Source organism: Vigna umbellata, chromosome 6 (genome assembly GCF_029865625.1).
Source record: "Vigna umbellata cultivar VRB3 chromosome 6, Vumbellata_1.0, whole genome shotgun sequence".
Taxonomy (NCBI): domain Eukaryota; kingdom Viridiplantae; phylum Streptophyta; class Magnoliopsida; order Fabales; family Fabaceae; genus Vigna; species Vigna umbellata.
The window spans coordinates 11,841,155-11,866,763 of record NC_142170.1 but is presented as its reverse complement, the minus strand read 5'-3'; the positions used below and the strand labels follow the sequence as shown (position 1 = coordinate 11,866,763).

At 30.8% G+C, this 25,609-nt stretch overlaps 2 protein-coding genes and 1 non-coding gene across 6 annotated transcripts; 2 read left to right on the top strand and 1 right to left on the bottom strand.

Annotated features, from left to right (window-relative positions):
- Positions 1 to 553: 553 nt before the first annotated feature.
- Positions 554 to 6,808, bottom strand: LOC124845978 (auxin response factor 4-like). Of its 3 annotated transcripts, none has more exons than XM_047323177.2 (12): positions 5,935 to 6,808; positions 5,749 to 5,805; positions 5,421 to 5,606; positions 5,234 to 5,318; positions 5,053 to 5,143; positions 4,240 to 4,404; positions 2,972 to 3,091; positions 2,793 to 2,871; positions 2,206 to 2,368; positions 1,315 to 2,081; positions 1,035 to 1,225; positions 554 to 894 (listed from the first exon to the last, which is right to left on the bottom strand). In XM_047323177.2, the coding sequence occupies exons 1-12, from the start codon at positions 6,271 to 6,273 to the stop codon at positions 711 to 713; spliced, it is 2,427 nt and encodes an 808-aa protein (XP_047179133.1). In that variant the 5' UTR covers positions 6,274 to 6,808; the 3' UTR covers positions 554 to 710. The 3 variants fall into 3 exon arrangements, with proteins under 3 accessions (XP_047179133.1, XP_047179132.1, XP_047179134.1); XM_047323176.2 differs by having other exon boundaries at positions 1,315 to 2,090; positions 5,935 to 6,806; XM_047323178.2 differs by having other exon boundaries at positions 1,315 to 2,078; positions 5,935 to 6,806.
- A 10,411-nt stretch (positions 6,809 to 17,219) lies between these two features.
- TRNAP-AGG (transfer RNA proline (anticodon AGG)) lies at positions 17,220 to 17,291 on the top strand. Its single transcript has one exon. It is a non-coding gene; the product is annotated as a tRNA-Pro (tRNA).
- Positions 17,292 to 18,314: 1,023 nt separating this feature from the next.
- Positions 18,315 to 24,267, top strand: LOC124845980 (MLO-like protein 6). Of its 2 annotated transcripts, none has more exons than XM_088092631.1 (15): positions 18,315 to 18,573; positions 18,692 to 18,749; positions 18,826 to 19,040; positions 19,903 to 20,019; positions 20,117 to 20,177; positions 20,541 to 20,629; positions 20,702 to 20,776; positions 22,486 to 22,580; positions 22,684 to 22,733; positions 22,827 to 22,867; positions 22,949 to 23,122; positions 23,214 to 23,249; positions 23,326 to 23,393; positions 23,481 to 23,569; positions 23,643 to 23,942. In XM_088092631.1, the coding sequence occupies exons 1-15, from the start codon at positions 18,454 to 18,456 to the stop codon at positions 23,807 to 23,809; spliced, it is 1,455 nt and encodes a 484-aa protein (XP_087948757.1). In that variant the 5' UTR covers positions 18,315 to 18,453; the 3' UTR covers positions 23,810 to 23,942. The 2 variants fall into 2 exon arrangements, with proteins under 2 accessions (XP_087948757.1, XP_087948756.1); XM_088092630.1 differs by having other exon boundaries at positions 18,317 to 18,573; positions 23,509 to 23,569; positions 23,643 to 24,267.
- Positions 24,268 to 25,609: the final 1,342 nt, after the last annotated feature.

Genomic DNA, 25,609 nt, shown 5'->3' with positions numbered 1-25,609 from the left:
AGATTGCCTCGCTTATTGAATTTAATTGTCATAAAGAAGATTTAACTCATTAATTTTTATATATTGTAAATCTTAAAATAATTTTTCTTGACATTTAAGAATTGATGTTTTGTAATGAACTTAAAATCTAAGTTATTGATAAATCAATAATTAGTGATTTTTTTTAAAAAAAAATATGAGAACTAACCTGTATAAGTGATTGAGAGATAGTCGAATCTAAGTTTACTGCAGTTCAATCTGCTTCTTTATCTTTTCTTAAGTTGGTCTTGTTTTAGTACCATAAATTAATCTTTAACATTCAATCAAATCAAATTTGAAATAATCAAGAATCATGAACAGTTAATATTTATAAAATTTCTATTACTTTAATATATTATATTTAAACTAGCCGTTTGAGATCTTATAAGTTAAATAAAAGTATTCATTTTATTTTAGTATTCATGAACGTTGTACATTCAGTTGTTATTTTAACAGTTTACTCCAAAGTTACTCGGCAATGGCTTTATATGGTAGCAGGCAATATGGTACCCTTATTCAGCAAGTTCAGAGGGCATTGTTGTAGGTTTATTTTTAGTATGCCCTTACCTTGTTGATCTCAGCTCATAAATAGTGTAATTGATGGTGGTATCAATCAACATATGTGCAAAATAGTATTTGATCATATAGCATAAGAATAGGGCAACATCACAATACCTAAGACAACCTTAAAACTAGATTCTAACCACTGTCGGAGAAGAATCTGGCTGACCCACAGAAGAAGACTTTGAAGCCTCTATCATCACTGGTGCCTGTTCCAAACAGCTCTGGGTATCATCATTCATCATCCCAATTGTCATCTTCTCAACTTCTTCTTGTGTATGGATATGAATCTTCGAGACCACCTCGCAGAACTCACTGCAGACAGAAGGAAAACAAAGCAGTTTTTCAGCGAATTTCACCAAGAATGCTACATGGGATTACATGGTCTATGATAACTGGCTGAAAGGCGGCAAAGCTGCATTTGAAAAAATGAGTGAAGGAAGATGGTTACTTACTGCCACGGGTCATCTCCCACAACCATAATGTCATTTTCACTGTCAGTGTATAGGATTCTCCATCCCTTGTTAGGATCTCTTAGAAGGCCTTCCATGCTAAATAGTCTCTCTAGTTCAATCAGCAGGTCACTGTAGCTGTTCAATCTTGAGAGATCAATGGCTCTTCCAACTAAGCTACCTTGCTTGTGAACCTTCATTCAGTGTTATGTTACATGTGTTGGCAAATTGTCAAAGAGAAAAACGCATATCACAATATAACTCTGTTGCTATCATCGCTCACCTTTGTGCAACTTCTTTTAGCTGAGTTCTGTAAATTTTGGGTGGTGGCTTCCCCGGACAAGGGAAATCCAAATAGTTTACAAGCATTTACCTTCCCATTGAAATTATCATCATTTGGAATCCTCACGTTTGTACCTAAAGAAGCAGCACCAGAAATATTGTCCTGCAGCTTCTGCTCATTTTGGATTGTGACTTCTGCTCGTCCAACTTCATTTCTCATGATCCCTGACTGAGAGGAAGGAGAGTTAAATGGAACATTCTCTCGCTGGAAATTGGTAGGTTTAGAGCACAACATGCTGGTGCCGCTACCTTGGCCAGCTTTGTGAATATCACCATAAGGAAAATATGCAGTTTGAATAACTTCTGGTCCTAAAGAGTGGAAGTTGGGTTTGGTTGCCTGTTGCAGGTTGTAATTTGTGAAACTGACACTGGGTTTGCCCCAGGCACCAAAGTTCAAATCAACCTTTCCTGTCAGAGATCTCAACTGACATATTTCTTGACTTTGCAAGACCCTTGGAAACCTGTTAGGTTCCGTGAAGCCTGCATAACTAGGAGGGTGGACCCTCATAAACTCACCAGCAGCAATCTTTCTCACTCCAGTTGATGATGCAAAATTTGGATGACTTGGAGATCTGATCTCAAATTCTGGCTGCTTAGTTACTGTGTCACATCCATAATACAGTGACATAAAACCTGACTTTTCTTGACCTTGCAAGACCTTGGATGATCTTACAGACTCCTCAGAGTCCATAAACCCACTGCCTCCTGCTGCCACACCTCCCAATGCAGAAGCAAAAAAATAAAAGAAATAGAGGACAATTAGAATGCCTGAAGTTTACTGATTTAAGGCACTTTGGCTATCTCAGCATTAGGATCTGTGATTCATACATACCTGTGATGAGGTGACTGGGTGAAGCACCCTGCAGACCTGACCTCAGTTTCTTCAGCCTTCTGGAGGATTGAATGCTCAACGGAGGGAGAGATGCCGAAGGATCGATCTCCCAAGGCGATACTCTATCTTGATGATTAATCTCAATATCTTCATCCCATCTGACCTGTCAGATATCACAGTAACAAACTATCACCATTTGGTCTGAGTAATGTACTGTGTTAAAATTTAAAAGCACTAACTAGCTTCCTTGGGAATGTATAATCACAGCATCAAATTCCCTGAATATGATGATGCATGTCAAACAGTTTAGAGTGAAATGTAGCCGATAGGCTAGTACATTATGCGTGAAGAAGGCAATATAAACTGTGGAAGCATGTTTTATACAATGCATTGAGAGTGTAAGATTTCTTACAATCATTCAAATGTTATGTACAGTAAATCCGTTGACTTCTGTAATAGACTATTTTAAAATTTGTACATAGTATTTGAATGACTGTATCTCAGTGCTGGATGTAGCTTATGCTTTGAAGAGAAAAATATACTTAGTAGATTCACTAGTTTCTAAAGAAGAAAAATAGCAATTGTACCATCAAGCACCTCCATCTTGACTTAGGCCATTTATAGGGATCCAAATCACTCATTCCAGTCACTATACCACTAGTACACCTGCAACATAGGAAGAAAATATCATATTCCTTAAGATTATTTTCCCTTTTATGTTCATGGTAGATGATGGTTAAAGTTTAATAACTATGTTGTAGTTGACCTTCTCTCGGGAGATTCATCCATTTCAAATCTCACTTTGAATCTTGTCCCAATGGTCACTGGATTCTTTATGCTTTTGACATATTTGTGGTAGGGCACAACAAAATCCGCATGAATTGCTCTGTATTATAAAGAAGTTCAAACACGTTACAATTTTTTGCTAGACTCTTGTGCCAATCATGAGTATGCTGAAATCCTTTATCAAACAAGAAACAGATAAAGCCTCCTCACATATATTGTAAGGATCCTATTGGCAAAATAACAGTCAAATAATGTTCAAAACTTTCACCATAGGCTCATTATTATTTGACAATATAATTGGTGTACTAGTGGTACTTTGTCATTTCTACCTATGAAACTTAGACTTACACTTGAATTATTCTCAATAGGTTTAGAAAGACCTTTAGCCATTTCTCATTTTCTGCCTAAACAATCTTCGCTATCCTTGCATAATCATATGCCAAAAATCTTCCCAAGAAAGGATGAAGTTAATAGTAACATGGTATGTTATGAATAAAATAAGAGATTTCTTCCCTAACTTGTGGAACTTCCTGGGTTATGCACTTCCCAATGTTGAAAGACTCCAATTCTCTCACAGTTGACAAGATGGAGAAGTAAAGCATGTCTGTGTCTGTCAGATTCCACAGGAGGGTCAGCAGTTTCCAAAGTGCAATCCTCTCTTGGATTACACCTGATGGGAATATCCTACGGACATAATTTACCAGCGGCTAAAATGATTTCACCTAAGAGCCTCAGCTGGTGTAGTTCTATTTACAGCTCACTATTCATTCCATGTATGGTTTGTGAAATATTTTGGACATCACCCAGATGATACATAATGATATATTGGATGATAATTGATTAAGCTTTCTTGTTTGCTTGTGAACATTAAATCCCTTAATTAACAATTGGCGAGTTTGGAAAACCTTTAGCCTATTTAAGTCTCTTACTGTCTCAGTAGCATATTGGAAGAATAACAGGTAACTACAAGACATTAAATAAACATCTGAGCTATCTCTCTGGTGCTTCTATGTAAGAACCAATGCCTTTATTCGGTGCTTACTATTTTCTGGTGAGCTAGAATATACTATCATTTTAGTGTAATTATAACTGAGTTGATTAATAATTGCAGATAAGTTATCATGACATCACCAAATCAATGTTTCATCCATAATGCCCCAACAAAATGACAACGAAAGGCTAAGTAATTTTGAGAGTTAACTGCTAACATTTTGCAAGACGAAAATTCCTGAGGCATGAATGTAGTACCTTGGACTGTAGAAAACATGAAACATGCTTTTGGAGGATATAGCATTGGCCACAGAAGAAAGGAAATTGGGATAATAATTCTGGCTACCAACAATTGATTCAGGAAGACCATTTCTTGGTCGAGCAGCTCTTCGGATTCCCAATCTCAATTCTCCATTTTCACCCCTACAAAGATATTAATGAGCAATGAAGAACAACCGTAATAATATTATTATCACTCATTCTCCATGCTTCCTCGTGAACAAAAAGCATCAGAGGTTTACCGATATGTTCTACTATGAGAAGAATCTCTTTCTCTCTATGATTTCTAATGCTAATTGGTATTAGATCTAGACTCAAATATAAGCCAAATTTACTTAATTTCACCCTGATTAAAAATGTTCATTAAATTCAATTTAGTGTTCTTGATTTCATAAAGTAAAGAAGGACATTTCCTAAATTACATAACCAATTTTTTTTAGCTTATGTTTAAGTTCAGTGAGAGTATTTCCTATCGTTGTGACATAATAGACACTAATTATTCTAATAGAAGAATAACATACCATTGACTGTTAAAACAAAATATATAAAAAAAAATTCCTATCACTGAAGTTTAGTAGGCATGCACGCTCAATGAAAAAGTTTGAATGCTGTTAATCAATAAACAATCACCTTTTGATATAACTTTTAAGATAATTGTTTTAAAATTTCATGACAATTTGTAATTGAGGGACTGATACTGTGACTGTGTAAAAAATCTTTACACTATGAATGTTTATATTATTTATTCGTAAAACGAAATCCTAATGAACACACTCTTGTTCATCCACACACCTCAGAAAGAGAACTGCATCTCCAGAAACAAGATTCTTTTGGCTAACGAAGATACTCCAGCCAGTAGTGAGCAGATGCCTCCTTGGCTGACCTGAAAGAATTATCACAATGATTTTCTGTATCATTCATAGTCAATATGAAGCCAACCACACACAGTTGTTTATTATTCCTTTTTATTTACCTCTGTAAATATGTCGAAATTTCCACTCTACATTATGCAGGTCCTTGGCAACAAGCTCCTGAGAGGGTCTTTGCTGCTTATAATCCTGCAGTGAGCAGAAAAGCAATTCATCAAGGCAATGAACTCAACTCCTAAACAATTTCATGTGTTGGAAATTATGAATGCAAACTAGAGTATGGTGTCACACCAAAGGAGGAAAACAGTCTTCAGCAGCTCTGCGAGGGACAGAAAAACCCCCATGAGTGCTGGTGTCTGAGGCTGTGAGTGTTTTGCAGAACATGTGAGGAGTTGATTTTGTAGGTGTTGTTTCATTTCCTTCTTCATCTGCTCCCAATTCCTCAATCTCTTTTCCCTCCAAATACATCCCTGCCAACTGAGCACAACCCAAGATTTCAATCCACCACTGCCCTTCTACTATAAACAATGCTCAAGGAATTTAATTAAAAAATCTCATCCTTCTAGGGAACAAAAATGAATCAAAGATGCACCAAAACAGAATAAGGACAAAAACCAACCTCAGCCTGGGGAAGCAAAGTAACCTGTGTATAAACCTCATCATTCTCCTTATTGGCCTAATCATAGTGTAAAAATAAAACAGAAAAGACAATTAAACCAAACAAATAGAAACAATGCAAGGAGGGTGTAAGTTTAAATGAATTAAGCAGGTAAAATACAAGTTCACTCTCAATTTGAGAACTCACAAGTAACTGAATATTGACAACTCTACAGAAGATCTGTGGCTGAAGATCATAGGTTGGCATGTCCATTGGTGAAAAGGGAGAGAAAGATGAAGCTTGTTCTAAGTGCCCTTGTGGAAAATACACGACCACATTCCCTTTCTTTGGGAGGGAAGTGAGGGGGCCAGCACAAGCGTGCCAGAGCTCAAGATAAGAGGAGGACACACGTGCGGAGGAGGAACCAGAAGATGAACAAGTAGGAGAGGACAGAGAGCAAACGCAAGCAGCACCTTTGTCACAGTCCCCATTGCAAGACGCGGTCTTCTCAGGCTCAGTCACTGCATAGTTCAGATCAATTTCCATGAACGCCCCAGTGTGATGGTTGTTGGTTCTTGTGGAGGAGTGGGAGTCAATGGGGGAACCAAAGAGAATAAAAAACAAGAGAGAAAGAAAGAGAGGATAAAGGAGGCGAAGGGTGCAATCAAGTGGGTCTAAGAAAAGGAAATCCAGAAAGTGAGAACTGTAACAAAATGGAAATGAGGTCAAATCATGAAAAAGGAGTTCATGTTTGGAGGGACACCACAAAGGAGAAAAAAGAAACAGGGGAGAGGTGGAAGAGAGGGCATGGTGGGAAGAAGAGAAGAGAATATGAGAAAAAGAGAACTCATCAAATAATAACAAGGAATTCAAAGTATGATTCCACCCCCATTTGAAGGTACTGAGAAGAGGGAGCAGAAGCAGCAGACATAGACAATTGCATAGGAGGCACAGAAACAAAAGGCAACAAAAGCCAATGTGGTAGTGACTTTTGGAGTTGTAGTTGGAGTAGTGTTAGAGAGAGAGAGAAAGAGTGTATGTGTTTGTGAGTGAGTATGTTGTGTTGGGTGGGGGGGACAGGTAAGACAGTACAGATCCCACACTTCCCCACCCTCTTCTCCTTTGCTTTGCATTACATTGCATTGCACTTACCTTTATCTTTTCTTCTTTGTTAATAATTTCCTTCACTTCTTTGTGAGGCCCTCCACCAACACAACACAACCAAAAACACCCCTTTCATTCAATTCATCAAACACCTTCTGTCACATTATTTTCTCTCAAACACAAGAAAATTCAACCTGACACTTTAACCCACCCCACATTTTATTAGGTACGTAAATATTATGGCAATCAATACCGTGCTTCAACTCTAGTCCACTCACACTTAATAGCTTATTTCCTAAACCATCACCACAAAAAAAAATCCTACCTTTTTTCGGCTGATTTGATTTCTAGGCGTGTGATATCCGACACACTCAGCCACACTGCTTCATTTTATAAAATCAGTACCCTCTATACATAAAAATCGGTTTAATTAGCATGTATTATCAGTATATATAGAAACAGTTTTACCAATTCTAACATACAGTGATCAAAGTGGTAAAAGATAGGTTTTTACCATCTTTCATGTAAAAAAGTATAGATAAAAATGTGATCATGTGGATGGTGAGTGAAAAGATTGATGTTAGGGTCAAACATGTCCTAAATTTGCTATGCATGCATTCATTTGAATGCAACAAAAACCTTTTATGTGTAGGATATGTAGTGTAGTTGGAAGCAAATGTGGTGGACGTTTTGTTAGTTGTTAGGACTCTAATCCTGATAACTTTCTCAGACTTGAGAAAGAGAAGGAAAGAGCACTCAAATAAACACACACACTCTCTCTCCTTTACATATCTCACGTCTCATCACTCTTTCCTTTTTTCATATGTTTCTACTCATCAAGCTTTCAACTGCAACTCACGCGCCTGCAACTTTCTTACTTACTTTGTCCTTCTTTTTTCTGTTTTTTTCTATGTCAAAAATAGACCCTTCATCCCCATCACTTTGTTTCTGTACCATACCATCCACTCCGGGGGTAAAATAAAATCTAACAGCAAATGGTTTGTTTCTCACTCGTCTTTTATTCAACATGTTAGAAACCAGTTCAAAACATTCTCAGGTTATAAAACAAAAGTCTTCCACTGACAGTTCACTGTATTATAATCTTACACAGTTATTTGCTTCTATTTATGATTTTAAGCTATCTGCTTATTGATAAATTTCTCACATTATATAGTTTATGATCGAATCATAGTTTGAAAAAGTATTTGTAATTTTGTTTGAAAAGAACAGTAAAAATGGGCTGAGTTAAATGTATTATTATTATGATGATGAATAACTATATCAATGGGGCACCTATGGAATTGACTCAACAGTTGGCAAAACTTGCAGATTGAAATGAATCGAATACGACAGGATCTTTAAATGCTACTTTTCTGATGCTAAAGTATGATAGATAATATATAACTATTGCACGTTACATTCATATATCTTTATTATATGGCAAGCAATTAAAAGGGTCAACTAGGTTTTGTTGACTAACGGTTGCTTAACTAGTGTAAAATAATAATGAAAGGTTCGAGTAATTAGTAGGTTTTGAATTCTATCCACCTTGAGTTATTAAATTCCATTCAACAATCTTCATTCTTGTAGGTAAAACGTCAAAGAGATATAAATCTCAGTAATACTAATTATCAACTGTTCAAGCATATGAAAATGGAATTTTTTTAAGAGGTTGTCATAAGTTTTATTTTGTAATGGTATCTGATACAAAAGAAGAGCTGCTATAACAGTTGGGTTAGAACAGTTTCTTCTGAATAAAATTTCTTAGATGAACATAAACTGAGACAACGCTTTTCAAGAACTTTTGAAAAACAATCAACATTTTCCACTTTCAAATGTATGACTTTGTCAGTGCACACATAATAAAAAACACTCCCATAATAAGTGATTCCTAATAATGCATTCAGTAACATCTTTTCATAAAGTAATATCAGTTAAACATTGGCATGCACGGGTTAATTCCACTTTCTTTTACTTTTACTTTTCTTAAATGGCTATTTTAAAAAGGTGTTAACGCAATCATATGTCACCATCGACGAGGTTAAAGAAGTATCATACTTGATCATATATAGATATATCTGTACAATACGCAGAATATTTATAGTGATTGGTGAGTTACAAAAGTTGGTGGTGTGAAGTAACTAAACATTTAAGATGTTAACATATATTTCCTTGCTTAATGAAACCATTGGAACAAAATGCAAATCACTGTTCTTCCTTTAATAGTAAAAATACACTGCATATATACAATAGCTAGGGTTCTATTCAGAACGTGTATGCATTGTGAAGTTATATTATATACACACTTCCCAGTTACCAAAAGCTGCAAGCTTGATGCTTTCGAAATTCTAACTTTGTTGTCGTATAGAATGGATTGCTTTTATCATCACATTATAGTATTAATGTTGTAAGAACATGATGAACTGATTTCTGCATAGCATCACATATATATATATATATATATATATATATATATATATATATATATATATATATATATATATATATATATATATATATATATTTATATATGTAATGTATATAGTTTTGGTAGTTGTTTGAAGTGAGTTTGAAAAGGGCACAGAATATACATATATGCATATGTTCACATGGCTACAAAGGGATAGTAGACAATTAGATATGGACGTGACTTAAAGGTTTGTCTGTCCTCGTGCTAAAGTCATGCAAGTTTCATCAAAAAAGTTGGTTTAGTCGACATCAAAAGTGGGGTTATATTGACTCAAATATTGGAAATGGCTTCTTATTTTTCTCTTTTCGTATGCCAACATGAAAACATAAACACACCAATTCTATTTTGCTTTGTTATTATGTGTCACCGACAATAAACACCGGTAATTTTCTTAGTAACTGCTTTAAAAACTATGATTATGTGGTCATGTTTCATTCTTGTAAGAAGGAATAACACACATAGATCTTTACACTAGTAAGATATTGTTTATTTTGTACTAAGTTCTCACATATTTGTTTTGAATATCACTCCAAAAAACGTCTTATCAATAAAAGTATCTTATGTGTATATAAACACATGTCTATCTCTTATTTTATCTAACGTGAGATTTTGTTTGTATCTAACAGTTCCTTCGTTCATATTTCAGAATTGCTTACAAATGATGATAAATGAATTACGGATTCTTGCTATTTGGGTAACAACAATATTATTTGCATTAGTAGGGAATAAATGGTTTCAGAAATTTGGGTATAAAGTATAAACCTAAAAGGGACGCAAATATGCACCACAAGACTCTAAACAAAGACTAAAGTTAGTTATATGTAGTCTGCAATTCTTGATGTCTGCCACCAAATGAGAATAATTTTCATATATCTATCTATAGATGCCTCTATTTATTTATTTATTTTTTCATGCTATTTTTATCCCTTTTTCTATTATCACATCACACAACATAACATTTTTCTTATTCTCTCTCTTACTTTTATTTTTTATTTCTTTTCCCCTACTTCTTACACCTCATTTATTGGTACTGTTCAGTTCAATAATAATTTTCTCCCTTTTCTGTGTGTTTGTGTTTGTGGCCTTTATCTTGATTTAGGACACTGACAGTAACAGTCTTGTTTGAGAGATTCCATCTTTTTAAGTGCATGCGCCCTTTTTAAAAAAATTTAGAATTTTTTGTTAAATATCAGGTGACCCTTTTCTAGGGTTATTAATTTTCTTGGTAAACATGGGATTAATGATGGATTGATTATGTTTGAAGTTAAACCCACTGTTAATTAATGATGAGTATTGCAATTTAAGGAATCTTTTCTTGCCGAAAGTGATGGTAATTTAATTTTTTGTTAATATAAAATAAAAGTTAGAGCCTTTCATGATTAAGTTCGTTTTAACGTTTTTATCTTCCATCTTTTTAGGTTTTATTGTGCATTTCTTCACATCATTTCTTACTCCCAACTTTTTGCATCCTAGATTTCTGGCAGGGTTATCTGTACATTTTGATTAAATACAAAAGGAGATGATACAAAAATTAGGAAACTAAATACCTAAAGATAAAAATCAAATCATGATAAAAAAATTACTGTTTACTAAGATCTTGAAAATTAGGGACGAAAATAAACTTGTTTTATAGATATTATTTAAAATTGTTTTAATGGTGATAAACTATTTATAAATTAATTAAGTATGAATATGATGATTATATCTTTTTTTTTAATTGGTTAAAAGAATACGACGAAATGAGTATTTATATATCAAACCCAACTTATTTTTTACGTTTATCTTAATACGTGTTTCCCATTCTTGTAGTTGCTTCTATTTAAACTTACTAAAGTTAATCTAAAATATATTTAACTTTTCTTTGGTTTTATGATTATAATTTTTTTCTTAATAATTCACATTGAAAAACAATGGATATTATTATTATATTGAATACTTGATAATATTATATTTTTTGTTAAATTTTTTATTTTTCGTAAATAAATTATTTAATTGATATTTAAAATAATAAATAAGTGCAAACAAACGTTTATATAGGTATATCCGTTTTTTCTATAGAAATAAAAATGAAACAAAATTTTTATACTCATTAAATAGGAAAATAGGAATAAGATAAAATTTTACTTTATAAATCAGGATAATATATTTAAATCCGGACTTACTTTGCTAAATTGTCATTTATATTAAAAATATTATATTTCTAAATATATCTTATATCTCTTTATATATACAAAAAAACATCTTTTCATATGAGTACTTGGTATCTATTACTTATTCTTCTCTTTGTTACGTATAATAAAGTTAGTTTCAAAGTAACATGTATATAGTACTCATGTGAGAAGATGTTGTTTGACCATAGAACAGTTTATATATACATATAAATGGAACACATACTAAAATCTTAGATAACTTAACACTTAAAAGTTCTATATTCTTACCTACTTTTCCTTTATATATATTAAAAAAGTTTATTAAATATCAACTAGTAACAAATGATTAATTATTATAGTGACTAATTTAAATATTAACTTAATTGATCACTATCAATAATTTATATACTAAATATCTAAAATAATTTTTATCATAAATAAAAAATATATAATTAATTTATTAATTAAATGTTAGATGGATGACTACTATTAACAATCAAAATTTTAATTACGGATTAAAATACGATTTGTTATTTAAGAAACTTATTTATTAATAAAATAATTTAAAACTGTATTAAAAAAGTAAAGACTGTTGGAATTAATAGTGAAAAGTATGTATTAAATGAAGGGTGAGAATTATGATTATTATATTGTATATTAATAGAAAGCTGGAATCTAAAGATGGAAAGAAAAGAAAAGGGTGGAGGAAGAATATGATAGTATTTTGAGAAGATGGAAATTGTGTGGCTATTGATTAAGTGTGGTTTGCATGAGTAAGATATTGGTTGGATAATAATGTATTGAGTATATACCCTACTAAGTAGCCTAAGGGAAGGCAAAATAATTGGTGGATGGCACTGTGTTAGTGTCTAATGAGAAGTTATTATAAAGCTGCCCCATCTTTGGCTTAGTTCCAAAAAACAAACACCTGGTGGGCACATCACACCAGACAAACTCTATCCCATCATTTCTCACTTCCATACTTCCATTTTCCATTACACTCTTCAATATAATATCAAACAACTTTTCCATATTCTACTATTTTTCACCAACCCCAATTCAAGATTAAACATTTAATTCCACTGCCTTTAGATATGTTTCACCATCATTCATTACCACCAAATCTTCACAACATTATCCTAATCAATTTCATTTATCAAAATATTCAGATTAACTTTCATTACTATAATAAGTCAGAAGATGTCATAACTCATTTTGTCTGTTACTGTTTCACTCGTAAGGATTGAAAACTTAAGGAGTAATCACTCAGATTTCTCTCATGGTTTATCACAGTACAAGAATGTGTGCTTTATCTATTTTTCAGTTATTATAGCCAGGGTATTAAAAATAAAAAGAAATTTACTTTCTTCAATTTAAGAAAAAGCGAATTGGAAAGATAAAAAAAGTGATAGATATGGAAAAGTTTTGTTTTTAAATTGTCTTTTTTTCTTTTTTATGAAAATCAGGTTGTTTAATATCTTAACTCAAAAAAAAAACTTCTTTTTAAAATTACAAAGCTAAAATTGTATACAAACTTTACTTATATTATGAAAACTGTGGTTCAAGAATGTTCTTCATACCTAATTTAAGGTTATAGTTATTTTAAACAATTTAGAAGCAAAATGTCATTTTAGAAATTTTATGGGGTGCACAAAGAAATTGTAAAGGTAAAGAAAGTAAAAGCCTAAGTTTCATTCTGCGTTACAAAATGATTCTTAAAAGCCCACTAATAAACATAAAGGAAGGGGTGCAACAAGTAAGCATAAAGATTTAAACTAAACTGGTTTAATCGGTGAAAGCTGTAAACTACTTACAAGTAACTTATAAACTAGTTGGGTTAAGTTTAAGAGTGAAGGCTTCGAAAATTATTATTGACTATTACTATTATAAATGAATTCGCCATTCACCAAAAAAAAACATTAATATATATTGTATTACTTAATTTCAACATTTGCAGAGGTAAGTTTATTAATGATATTGTTGGAGCAACTTTATCTAAATACAATAATTAGTAAACGTAATTTATGTATTATGGTATTTATAATATGTTTATAGTATTTTTATTTGAATGGTCTAATAAATGTGGTTAATTATTTTGAGTAGACTTTGATTAATAAATTTACTAATGATACTTTAATCATGATTTTAAATCACTCAATTTAGTCAACACTTTTGTATGCCAGTTTCTGTTGACTGATACGTAGTTGGTTAAACCATCATAATGCATACTCATATCATAAGAATGAAATATATCTAAGCATAAATGACCAAAATATCCTCAAACATATATGATACATACTTAGTTGGTCATAAATTTGTAAATTTTGTTTAATTAAGGTTTTGAAAATTTGGACTTACTTATGAAAGAAATTGATATTCTAAGTTTGATTTTATTTTAATTGTTATTGATTAAAAGATTGAGCTTGACTTGTTTAATAGGACATTAAACTTGACTTTTCTCATTTATAACTTAATTAATTTTGTTTTATGAAAACTTTCTTGGGTAATGTTTTCACAATATAATGAGTTTAAAATATGACCGTAAAACTTTTTTTTAAGAAATATTTCGTTACTCAAATGAGAAATAATGATTAAAAAAACTTATAAATACGCACTTGCAAAAACACCCATGTTTTTCGTATTGCACCCTTAATCTTCATTTATTGTGATGTCCAGTAAAACCCTAACCTATATATATATATATATATATATATATATATATATATATATATATATATATATATATATATATATATATATATATATATATATATAATTATTATTATCCACCCGCGTTTACTGTCGTGTTATTTACTCAACAGCCCAAGTCACGTACTTCATTTCTTCTCCTCTTACAAATTTCTCGAAATCTAGTTTCAAAGTTTTTAGAATTTCGAAATCTCATTATCAAAATTCGATTCTGGATTTTAGAAAAACAAATTTTAAAATCTTAGGATTTTTTCGGATTTTGAAATTCTATTTTATAAGATTTTGAAATCTTATTTTTGAATTTTTTGGATTTCGAAATCGGATTTTGTAATTTTATGGATTTTGAAATTGAGTTCTGGATTTTCTCATATTTCAAAAAATCTGGTTGACCGATGACTATTTTTTTAAAATTTTTTTATTTAAAATTTAATAATTATTTAATTTAATTTAATATTTTAATATAATTTAAATATATTAAATCAGATTTTATATAATTATTTTTATTTTTATTATTTTTGTTTTTTTTATTTTCACTATTACTGCTTTCATTTTATTTATTTTTATTTTTTATTTTTTAATATAACTATTATAATAATAGAAATTATATTTTAATAATTATTAAAATATAAACTTATATTAAATAATATTAATATTTTAAATTAAATTAAATTATTATTAAATTTTAAATTTAAAAAAATTAAAAAAATTTGTTAATTGAATTTCAAAATCGTTATAGGTAATAAGGTACAAAATGACTTTTTAATAAGAAATGAGAAAAAATTAGAAGAATATTTATTAAATATTAGAGGATAGAATGAAAGCCGACATTTTTTTTTTATCAACGATAAATAATTGTGTCGTCGTTAATTTTGTTCTTTTAGATGATGATTATATAAAAATTCTAATTACAGGTTAAGGAAACTACAAGAGTTTAAATAATCAATGTTTTGCTGGACTTTCTAATAACAATTAATTCAAAGAAAAATTCTAAACTATGTTATAAACTTATCATAATTTTAAAATGTCGTTAAAATATTTTTTTCTTCTTCTAATGATATCATTTATAATCAAATAATAATATGTTTTTAACTTTTAAAAGTTGTTTTCTTTATAGTTAAACAACTTTACCTATAGTTGCTTATATAAGATTTTTTTTTATAAAAATCCAAGTGGTAGCATTATGAATTTTTATAATTTGTTAGAACTTTCATAAGCAACTTGCTTGAAGTATTATGAATAGATATGCAAGTAGAAACGACGAATGAATGGATGTAAAATGAAGTAGGACATTTAAAATTCTTACGTGGTTGTTGAAGCACCACTTCTTTTCATTTCCAAATTCTTTCATTGACTTCCAACTATTCAACTCTGCATTATTATTAATATCTAATTATAATTATTAATATTTAATTATAGTTTAGGAATATAATTTTTACACTTTTATTTCAGAAATTAAATATTATCACGCAAAGTCACTTACTTGCGTCAAAGTGCCATTTACCCACACAGCTTGGACAAAGAGAAGAGAAAGTGAATAACATAATTGGAATAATGGAGGATCATCAAGAAGTCAATTTATTCTTCAGAACAACTTTGAATGTTTTGAACAAAGGATCTCAATCCCAACCTGAAACACTATATATTGAAATATTTTAAGTTGTCTATATTTTTAAAACATAAACCAAATAATCAATCAAACATGAAGAAAACAAAAACTGTCATACAATATCAAAAGTGCATCGATTAATTTTAATGGTGTATATTCTATTTTAGTTTGGTGCTTATATAGTAATATTCTCATCAGTGCTTTTTGAACATTTACTTAGGATTTGTTTTATTTGATTTAGATTATCAGTGTTGTATGATTTGTGTGCGTAAAATATGAGATATTGTTGTATTATGAGTTGAGTGATGACATAGAAAAATGTTGTTGAAAGATAATTAACTTCATAAATTTGTGAAGATATCAGATGTTAATATCTATATTTCTTGGTAAACAATAACTAAAGAGAAATTGAAATATAGTTTCAAAATAAAGATTGTTGAAGCGAGAGTCCACCATGATATTTTTATTGTTCAAACAATAATATCACATTCAAATAAAGTTCTCCTATTTCAAAATATAATTATTTATATAAGGAGTTTTAAACATTCTAAGTACAGTGTTGTGTAATTCTAATGCATTATTTCATATAAATTGTTTAAATTTGGTTTTGATTGGTAAGTATATTACAAACGTGAGGATGGAAAATCAATAAAAATTGTCATCTATTCGAAAGTTAAAAGTCATATACATTAATTAAATCAATGTAACTTGTCAACTTGAAATTAGATATGCACTTGGTTTTCATATGAATAATTCAATATTTATGTATAATGTGAATATATGATAGGTATTAATTCCAAATACTTAAATTATTTTTGGTGGACAATACATGCGCAGGAATTTCGACATAAAATAAATTATATATTTCTTTACATTTATTTTATTCTAATTTTTTGTTGCTTATTTATATAATTGACATAGAACAATAGAATTTCATGTTCATGTTTTAGACACTTGCGATGGAAGCATTTTCCGAGCACCTAACCATAAACTTTGCCACAGATTTAGTTAATTGGAAGAAAGAATTTTTAGATTCTTCTAGCACTCATTTCTACACAGAGACAGCAATGTCTTCATTTTTTTTACAATTGATTTTAGCAGTTCTTTATACATTTTTTTAGAATTAATTAAATATGATTTTAATTATTTAAAATTAGAATTAATTTATAATTTAACTAAACAAATTATACAAACTAAACAAATGCTTAAACACTTTACAGCATGTACTCTAATGCAATTATTAAAGAGTAAATATATTTATCTATAAAAGATAGTATATATATTCATGTCATTTTATAAATTTTCATATGTAAGCAGCGTTCTCAATTTCTTTTTAGTATAAATAAATATACATTATCAATGATCAATTACTTTAAACTAATTTTATAATCATAAAAATAGTATATATTGAGAAAAGGTCTAATTAAAACTAGTTTGAAGATATAACAAATGAGGGCATTTGGTCTAGTGGTATGATTCTCGCTTAGGGTGCGAGAGGTCCCGAGTTCAATTCTCGGAATGCCCCATTCTACTTTTTCATTGTGCGACACGAATATTCAGAAACATTTTTTTAATACAAATAACTAGTAATAAAAGAAATTATTATGAATAGAATTAACTTGTTTGCGTGAGGAAGTTTTTTTGGATCCTTTTGAGCATTTATTAGTATTTAATTATGCAAGTAAGCAATTGCAGTGACATGCTAAATCATGGGTCAGACATTATGAAAGTTTGCCATGAAATCCAAATGGCAGTGTTGCAACAACTATATTATCTGAATGCTTTAAAATTAGTAACTCTAAACGGGGTTTGATTAAAGTAGTTTGGCACGTAATTACGGTCCCTTATCTACTTTCATTGAACTCATAGTCTTCAAGAAGGAACAGTTTCTTAATTACCAAGAATAAAAGAAGATGGAACCAAAGTTGTACGTTAAACTAGAAATTTTAATTCCATCACCACCGAGACTGATCCAACGATCATATATATCATATTGTTTCTCTCTCTGGGTACGAATTGAACCACCAACAATGCTTGTTCATTAATTTTGTTTTTAATTTTGTGGCCTCCAACGTTAATTAACCGAGGAATTCCAAATGAAGTTTGGATCTGCGAATGCCAAATTGACGGAGCATTGGTCCAAAACACTCTTGAAAATAAACTAAAACACAAGGATTCATGCGGTAACCAACTTCTCACGTCGTCATTCTAGTAATTTACACCTACCAACACAACTTGTACATAGACTTCAGCTACACTAGCTTTTTGGATTTCAATATCCAAATTAATACTAATATCTTATTGTTGATACGAATTTTTCATTATCATTATCATGTATTCTAATTTATTAATAATGTAATAAAAGGAAAATTTTATGAAACTTAATTTAACTTTACAAAATCAATTTTTAATATTATATTTGCATTTATTTACCTGTTATAAAATTTTCTCAATCTCCAATAAATTTTAAATAACGACACGTCAATATAACTGAACATATATTTCATATATAAATAAAAATGTAATAATACTTGACAACAAATGGATTTTAATACGAAGTTGGAGAATTTCAGCAATTGAAGGGAATTAATGGTACCTATTTATACACCTACATTCTAAGGGACAAGAATAACAACAAATAATAAGAAAAAAAAAAGAAAGAAAAAAAAAATAGGAACTTGAGAAGAATGGCAGGAAGTGGAGGAAGGAATTTAGACGAAACACCTACCTGGGCGGTGGCCACTGTTTGCTTTGTTTTGCTCTCGGTATCTATCATCATCGAATACATCTTCAATCTAATAGGAAAGGTATATATATATATATATACATACATATCCATATTATTAGTTGTTTTTGATTTAATTAAGAACCCTAATACATACTTTCACTGTCACTGTGCTATGTGTATGTTGTTGATACGAGAAGTGGTTGAAGCAGAAAAACAAAAGAGCTCTGTACGAGTCGCTTGAAAAGATCAAATCAGGTTTGAGCCAATCTGAACCATTCAATTAATTTCTTTGAGTCAGAAACTAAATTATAGTTCATGTATATATATGCAGAGCTTATGTTATTAGGGTTCATATCGTTGCTCCTAACGATAGGGCAAGGTCTGATATCGAGAATATGCATATCAGAAAATGTTGCAGGGACGTTTCACCCTTGCAATCACAGAAGGGAGGAGAAAAATTACCCCCCGCCGTCAGAAGACGACTATTACCACCATAACCGCCACATTTTAGCGGCGGAAGCAGGTTACGACAAGTGTGCCGCCCAGGTATTTATGTACGTAGGGTTATATCCTCTCCATGCATATAAATATATATATTTTTAATACATCTGTTATACGTTAGATTTATTCAATATTATAATTTATTATGCCTATATTTATCTCCTTATATTTCCTTACAAAGAAAACATGAATATACATCTTTATGATAAGGACTTGTTGGCTCTAATAGTTAGTTTCTTAGCCAAAAAATTTCAACCAAAGGAACGCACACTGTCCTTTGCCGTAAACTCAGGGTTATTAGAAATATCCAGCATTAATTATTAATTAATTATGCTTTCAGTTTTATACCTTATTCGTATTTAGTTTGAAGAAAATCCACTATGTGATCAATCCCTCCTCCGAAAAGAAGAAAAATATTTTAAACTTTTTCTTAATTAAGTGCTTTCATTCATTTCATAATTTTTAGCTTCGTTTAAAAATTTAACTTTTTAAGTTCAACAAGGAGTGAGTAAGGAATAGGTTTCGCATGAGCTTAATTATCTTTATCTTGACTTCAATCTGATTAAGACTTTAGTTATATATATACAAACATATATATAATGTTTTAGAAATTTATCTATTAAATAAAAAAATTTATTATGAATACACAATTGCTAAAAATGCATACTTTTAAGCAATTCGAATCACAACCCAAACTATTCTTTAAAATGCATTAAATCTAATTTCAAAACTCAACTTTCTGTCAAAATCAACGATTTTGAAATGTACCTAATTAAGTTGATAAAAAGCATAACAAGACATGATGTAGATATAATCACTACTTTAATTGCATAATTTATTTATCTGTAGAAAGTTAGTTTAGGATAAGGGTGGTAGCTAATGTGATTTAATTTGCAAAACTGCATAGGGTAAAGTCCCATTTGTCTCATCGGGAGCCATTCATCAACTCCATATATTTATCTTCGTGCTAGCTGTTTTTCACATCCTTTACTGCATTCTCACTCTGGCTCTGGGTAGGGCAAAGGTAACCAACGAAATATCTATGTATATTAATTCTTTATCAACTTATATATACCTTTATCTGAGTTCTTTATATTATTCATTTGTAACTCAATATATAGATGAGAAGATGGAAACGATGGGAAGTAGAAACCAAGACAGCTGAGTACCAATTTTCACACGGTTCGTCCTTTGCATACGATAATATATATACCTAATTTTTCCCTCAAAACATTATATTTTAAAATTTAAGTCTTAGATAATTTTTGTGTGGTAATTCCTCGAAAGATACACAAAAAAAGGAAATGCACTATTCAAATGTAATTTTCAATATTAATTTGAGAAAAATGTCACTGTGAATTCAAATAACTACAATAACAATGTGATTAATGGTGATTTTACTGGTACGAGTAAAAGTTCTTTAGCAATATTGTTAAGAAAATTCTTTAACAACCAAACAAGTTTTGAATTAAATATTTGTAACTTAAACAAGTCGGAAAAGGTCAGAATTATAAGTGCAATATTTGTGTGGTTTATTTAGCGCAGATCCCCAGCGATTCAGATTTGCAAGAGAGACATCGTTTGGAAGAAGACACTTGAGTTTTTGGACCCAACATGTTGTCCTGCTTTGGATAGTAAGCACACATTCTGTCTCTGACCAATGTTGTCCTTGTGTTGGAGCAGATACATGAGATATTTCTGTGCAGGTTTGTTTCTTCAGGCAGTTTGTACGCTCGGTTCCTAAAGTTGATTACTTGACCTTGAGGCATGGATTTATGATGGTAATCACATTACACTGCCTTAATAATTTCACATCCTTATAAAAGAAACGGATTTACTAACACACAAAATATGTATGTGAAAACAAAAATGTTTCAGTAATTCGACAAAAAATTGTTAATAACGAAAAATTTGTCAATAATTATCTACATTTATATAAATATCTATTAATAAAAAAATATCAGTCAAAAGTTATTGACGATTTTTCTTAAGTAAATATTTGTAATTTAGTTTTCTTTCCTTTTTCTTTTTTTTTCTTCTATTCTTGATTTCATTTTTGCTTTTTCCTCTTCATTCTTTTCCTCTTTTGCAATTATTACCTCCATCATATTTGACTTCTTCTCTTTCTCTTCTCCTATGGTTGTTGTGTGACGTTGCCATCACCTCCTTCTCCTTCTTTATCTTTTCTTCTTATCTATCTCTCTTTAATTTATAACACATATCTAATCAATATTTTCAAAAAAATATGTATTTTTCAGATTTATCAATTTTAAAAATTTAATTATTAACAAATTTATTGACAATTTTTAAAAAATTTAATTATTAATGAATTTACCAACCGATTTTAAAAATAATTTATTATTCATGAATTTACTAACATATTTTACCAATAAAAATTTTCCATATGAAAATATCCACTAATAATTAAAATTCTAAAATTTATTAATAAATTTTATTTTATCAATATTTTTTCTAATCAGTGTATTTTTCTTGTAGTGTAAATAAACATACTACAGCAAATGATATAAGGATGACATACTAATAAAGTTTGAGGGAGGGAGAAGTTATGAACTTAACTCCTAGAAATAACAATTTGGAAATATAAGATTGGTTTAGAAGATTGAGGATGAAGAAATTGTGAGTTAACTTCTTCACAATGACAAATATTGAGAACTGAAAAATATTATAAATTAACATAATGTAGCATTGTCAAAAAAGGGATAAAACTCAGGATGTCAATTCGGTCTATCACATATTCGAGTTGGGTTGACTTTAAAAAAAATAAATTTTTTTGATACACACTAATTTTTAACTCAACTCACTTATAACCCAGTTCACCACCAACCCACCTAGTTTAATTTAATTATTTATTAAATATAATTAGCTAATATTTTTTTATTTTATTGTAAATGAGAATAAAGAAAAAGATGTTCCAAGAGAACAAAATATTATCAATTTATCCATTCAAGACTCTAATATTATAAATGGATAAATGTTTGCTTTTGAATTACATTTGAGTTGTATATTAATTTTTTTATTTTGAATTATTTTTGGAGTTTAACATCATTTTATAGTAAAATTATTTAAATTTGAATTACAAAAAAATTGTAATTTTTTTGGATTTAAAAAAAACTTATAACTAAGTGAGCCAACCAGTTTAATCCATCAACCCGTAGTGAGTGGAACCGGATTGAAATTTTTTCCGCTTGCTAATAAATAAATCGGATTGGATTGGTTCACTAAGTGACCAGTCCATGATGAAACATGTCAGATGACCCATTTTGATCACACTGATTGTGGATAAAAGAAGAAAAAAAAGAGATATTGCAATAAAGTTTATATTATAAACTTAACATGAAACTTATTTAACTGTTTTATGAAATTTATTGAAGTAAATTTTTGAAAAATATCAAACAGAACGATGCAGAGGAAGTTGGTATAAACTCTCTGAACTTGTCTTCTTAATGAAATATAACTTGAATTTCTTTAGGCGCATTTGGGGCCTCACAGTCACCAGAAATTCGACTTCCGGAAATATATCAAAAGATCTTTGGAAGAGGACTTCAAAGTGGTCGTCGAAATCAGGTTTTGACATCTGTGTCCTTATTCTAGTTTAGTATTTTGGAATTTCAAAGTGCCATACATATATTTATACTATATAATAACTGCTTCCTTTCAAATTTTGTAGTCCTCCAATCTGGTTCATTACAGTGTTTTTTCTCCTGTTTAACACTCACGGTGAGTGGATACATCTCATAATTCGCTAAGCCGAATCAATCATTTCATTGATCATTATGTGTATACGCACTGATCATTTGTATATATGTTCAGGCTGGTACTCTTATCTGTGGCTTCCATTTGCTCCTTTGATTGTAAGCACATGCTTGGCTTAATCAATAATAATGATATTTCATCTTTTGTAATCATAATTAACGTGGTGAAAATGCACGTAGATTGTTCTATTAGTGGGAATGAAGCTGCAAGTGATAATAACGAAGATGGGTCAAAGAATTCAAGAACGAGGAGAGGTTGTAAGGGGCATGCCTCTGGTGCAACCAGGGGATCACCTCTTCTGGTTTAACAAACCTCGACTTATTCTATACCTCATTAATTTTGTGCTCTTTCAGGTATATACGTTGAACAAATAGCATCAATCAATTTAATGTATTTGTCGGAGTTTTACATGTTTCTTTTCTGGTGTGCTGATCATTGGAACAGAACGCTTTTCAGCTTGCTTTCTTTTCATGGGCTGCGGTAAGTCCTGCAAAACACAATGACGTTATCTGAATTCTGCTCACATTTTCATCTTGTTTTCTTTTATGTTTTTCAGCTTCAATTTATGATGAAGTCCTGTTTCCTTTCCCAAAAGCAGGATGTGGTGATCAGAATCTCAATGGGGTGTGTCCCATTTTCTAGATCCATATACCTATTTAGCAACTCATTCAAACACATTGTTTTGCCAATAATATAGTCTCATGTTTATAGTATAAAATTACCATGGATAATGTGGCAGGATCTTCGTTCAATTCCTTTGCAGCTACGTCACTCTTCCTCTCTACGCTCTCGTGACGCAGGTACTTTAATCCATTCTACGTTTTGGTGATGAAAGTAATTATAATTTGTAAGAGTTATTTATGGGTTGAACAGATGGGTTCAACGATGAAGGCAACGATTTTCAACGAAAGAGTAGCGATGGCTCTGAGAAATTGGCACCACACAGCGAAGAAGAACATAAAAGAGAAGCGTGGATTACGATCGCAGAGTCCATTGTCAACGAGGCCTTCAACTCCGAAGCACCCAAAGTCGAAGTCTAATCTGCTGAGACGGTATCACAGTGAAATGGCCACTTATCCATCTTCTCCGATAAGGTTCGATTTTGAGGCACATCTTCCTTATGAGATCCATTCACCTCCTTCCTCCAAGGTTAATGCTGCAGCTACTTCTTCCATTGATCAGCATGAAATGGAGATGGAGGTGGAAATGGAAATTGACATGGATCAGGTCTCAGATCTCGCTCAACACCAGATTGATATTGAAGACAAGCAAGAATTTTCTTTTGATAAAAGATGACACCGTTTTTTATTAAATGCCAAAACGACAAAGGTGATCAACGATTTTAGTAGCATTTCATCTTTGTATAACTCCAGGGAAGCAAAGCATGGAGGTTATATATTGTTTGTTTTATGCGTTTTTTTTTCTTATGAAACTTGTACTTGGTTAACTTATGTATCTCATTAAAAAGTAAATTAAATAGTTACATTTTTTTTATTTATTTTGAAAATGTCATGTTTCTAAAATGCAATTTTTTTCATATATTGTCTCCTTTAGATATAAAAATAGAGAAAGAAGTTACTGGATTGGATAAATGCTTATATATATATACCTACTCTTTCCTTTTTCTTTTTCTTTTTTTACTTTATGCTCCCTTGAGTACTTTCAAACCTAACTTAATTCATGAAAACAAGTGCTTTTGAAAACAAGTGCTTTCAAACGTGATGAACCCCATGTTCACGTCCATAAGCAAACGAAATCGTCGCAGAGCTCCCAAATGAATCGTTCTACACCTAGTCTTGCAATCATGGAAGAGAAGGAGTCCTCAAAGTCAAAACCGTCATCAAGTTCCATGGTTGAAAGAAATCGACACGACACACCCTCTTCATTGGACAGTTGAAACACTTGTCTCCTTCGTTGAAGATGCACTTCTTCTCTTTTAGCAGTCACGAAATATAAGTTACAATGGGAATCCATTACAAGATTCGTTCATGGTGTCCACTCACAGTCATGAAATTTCATGGAATCGATTATAAAAAAAGGTGGAATCGGTTATTGGTGGCTGGAATCGATAATAGTCCACGAACTCACACCATGAAATTGGATACAATGCTGAAATACATATATGTTGGTGGCGGAACCTGTTGTAAAAGCTTAGAATAAAACAATAAAGATCATGAACAAAGAATTTTCTAAGACATCTAGATCATTGTCCTTAACGACTTATCAACGGTGTATTGCGCAAGCTTCAGGATACAACAGGAACTTCTCAGAATTTCTAGGATATCAAAACTAACAAGGATCTCTAAAAAATAATAAAATAAACCCAAAATAAATTTAGGAAAAGAAGAAAAGTAAAAGAATAAAACCAAGAGAAGAGAGAATGAGAGAATGAAAGAAGAATGGTTCTGATGATGTGTTTTTGAGTGAATGAAATACTCTATTTATAAAGTTGGTGAATCAGGCTCATGATCCAAAAGATCCAAAATATCTAAGATATTTACTAAAAAATGATTTTTTAATACAATAGGAACGTCGCAAATAAAATAAGAACGTTGGCGGCGTGAAGTTTGGGAAATACCTCCAAATCAAAACGTTGGAAGCAAAAGCTTGCGGTCCAAGCTCATAAAAATCTTCCACATTTGAAGGCATCCGCAACTGATGGCACAAAGCTTTTACAATATTATATTAAAAAATAATAACAGAACCAATGACACGTAACAAATGATAAATGTCGTTCTCTCTTAAAATATTTGTGCAATATATGACAACTCTTTCTTTCATAACTTAATTAGACATTAAAGTACACACAAAAACGCAATAACCTTTTTTTGGTATTTTTA

What these genes read in the sequence shown, in the direction of transcription:
- LOC124845978 (XM_047323176.2), bottom strand. Translation starts at nt 6,273, where the DNA reads ATGGAAATTGATCTGAACTATGCAGTGACTGAGCCTGAGAAGACCGCG. An exon ending in CATGTTTTCTACAGTCCAAG is followed by an intron (nt 3,092 to 4,239) that starts GTACTACATTCA and finishes TTTATAATACAG; the next exon opens with AGCAATTCATGCGGATTTTG. An exon ending in GTGGGAGATGACCCGTGGCA is followed by an intron (nt 895 to 1,034) that starts GTAAGTAACCAT and finishes TTCTGTCTGCAG; the next exon opens with TGAGTTCTGCGAGGTGGTCT.
- LOC124845980 (XM_088092630.1), top strand. Translation starts at nt 18,454, where the DNA reads ATGGCAGGAAGTGGAGGAAGGAATTTAGACGAAACACCTACCTGGGCG. An exon ending in TTCCATTTGCTCCTTTGATT is followed by an intron (nt 22,868 to 22,948) that starts GTAAGCACATGC and finishes AAATGCACGTAG; the next exon opens with ATTGTTCTATTAGTGGGAAT. An exon ending in CTTTCTTTTCATGGGCTGCG is followed by an intron (nt 23,250 to 23,325) that starts GTAAGTCCTGCA and finishes TATGTTTTTCAG; the next exon opens with CTTCAATTTATGATGAAGTC.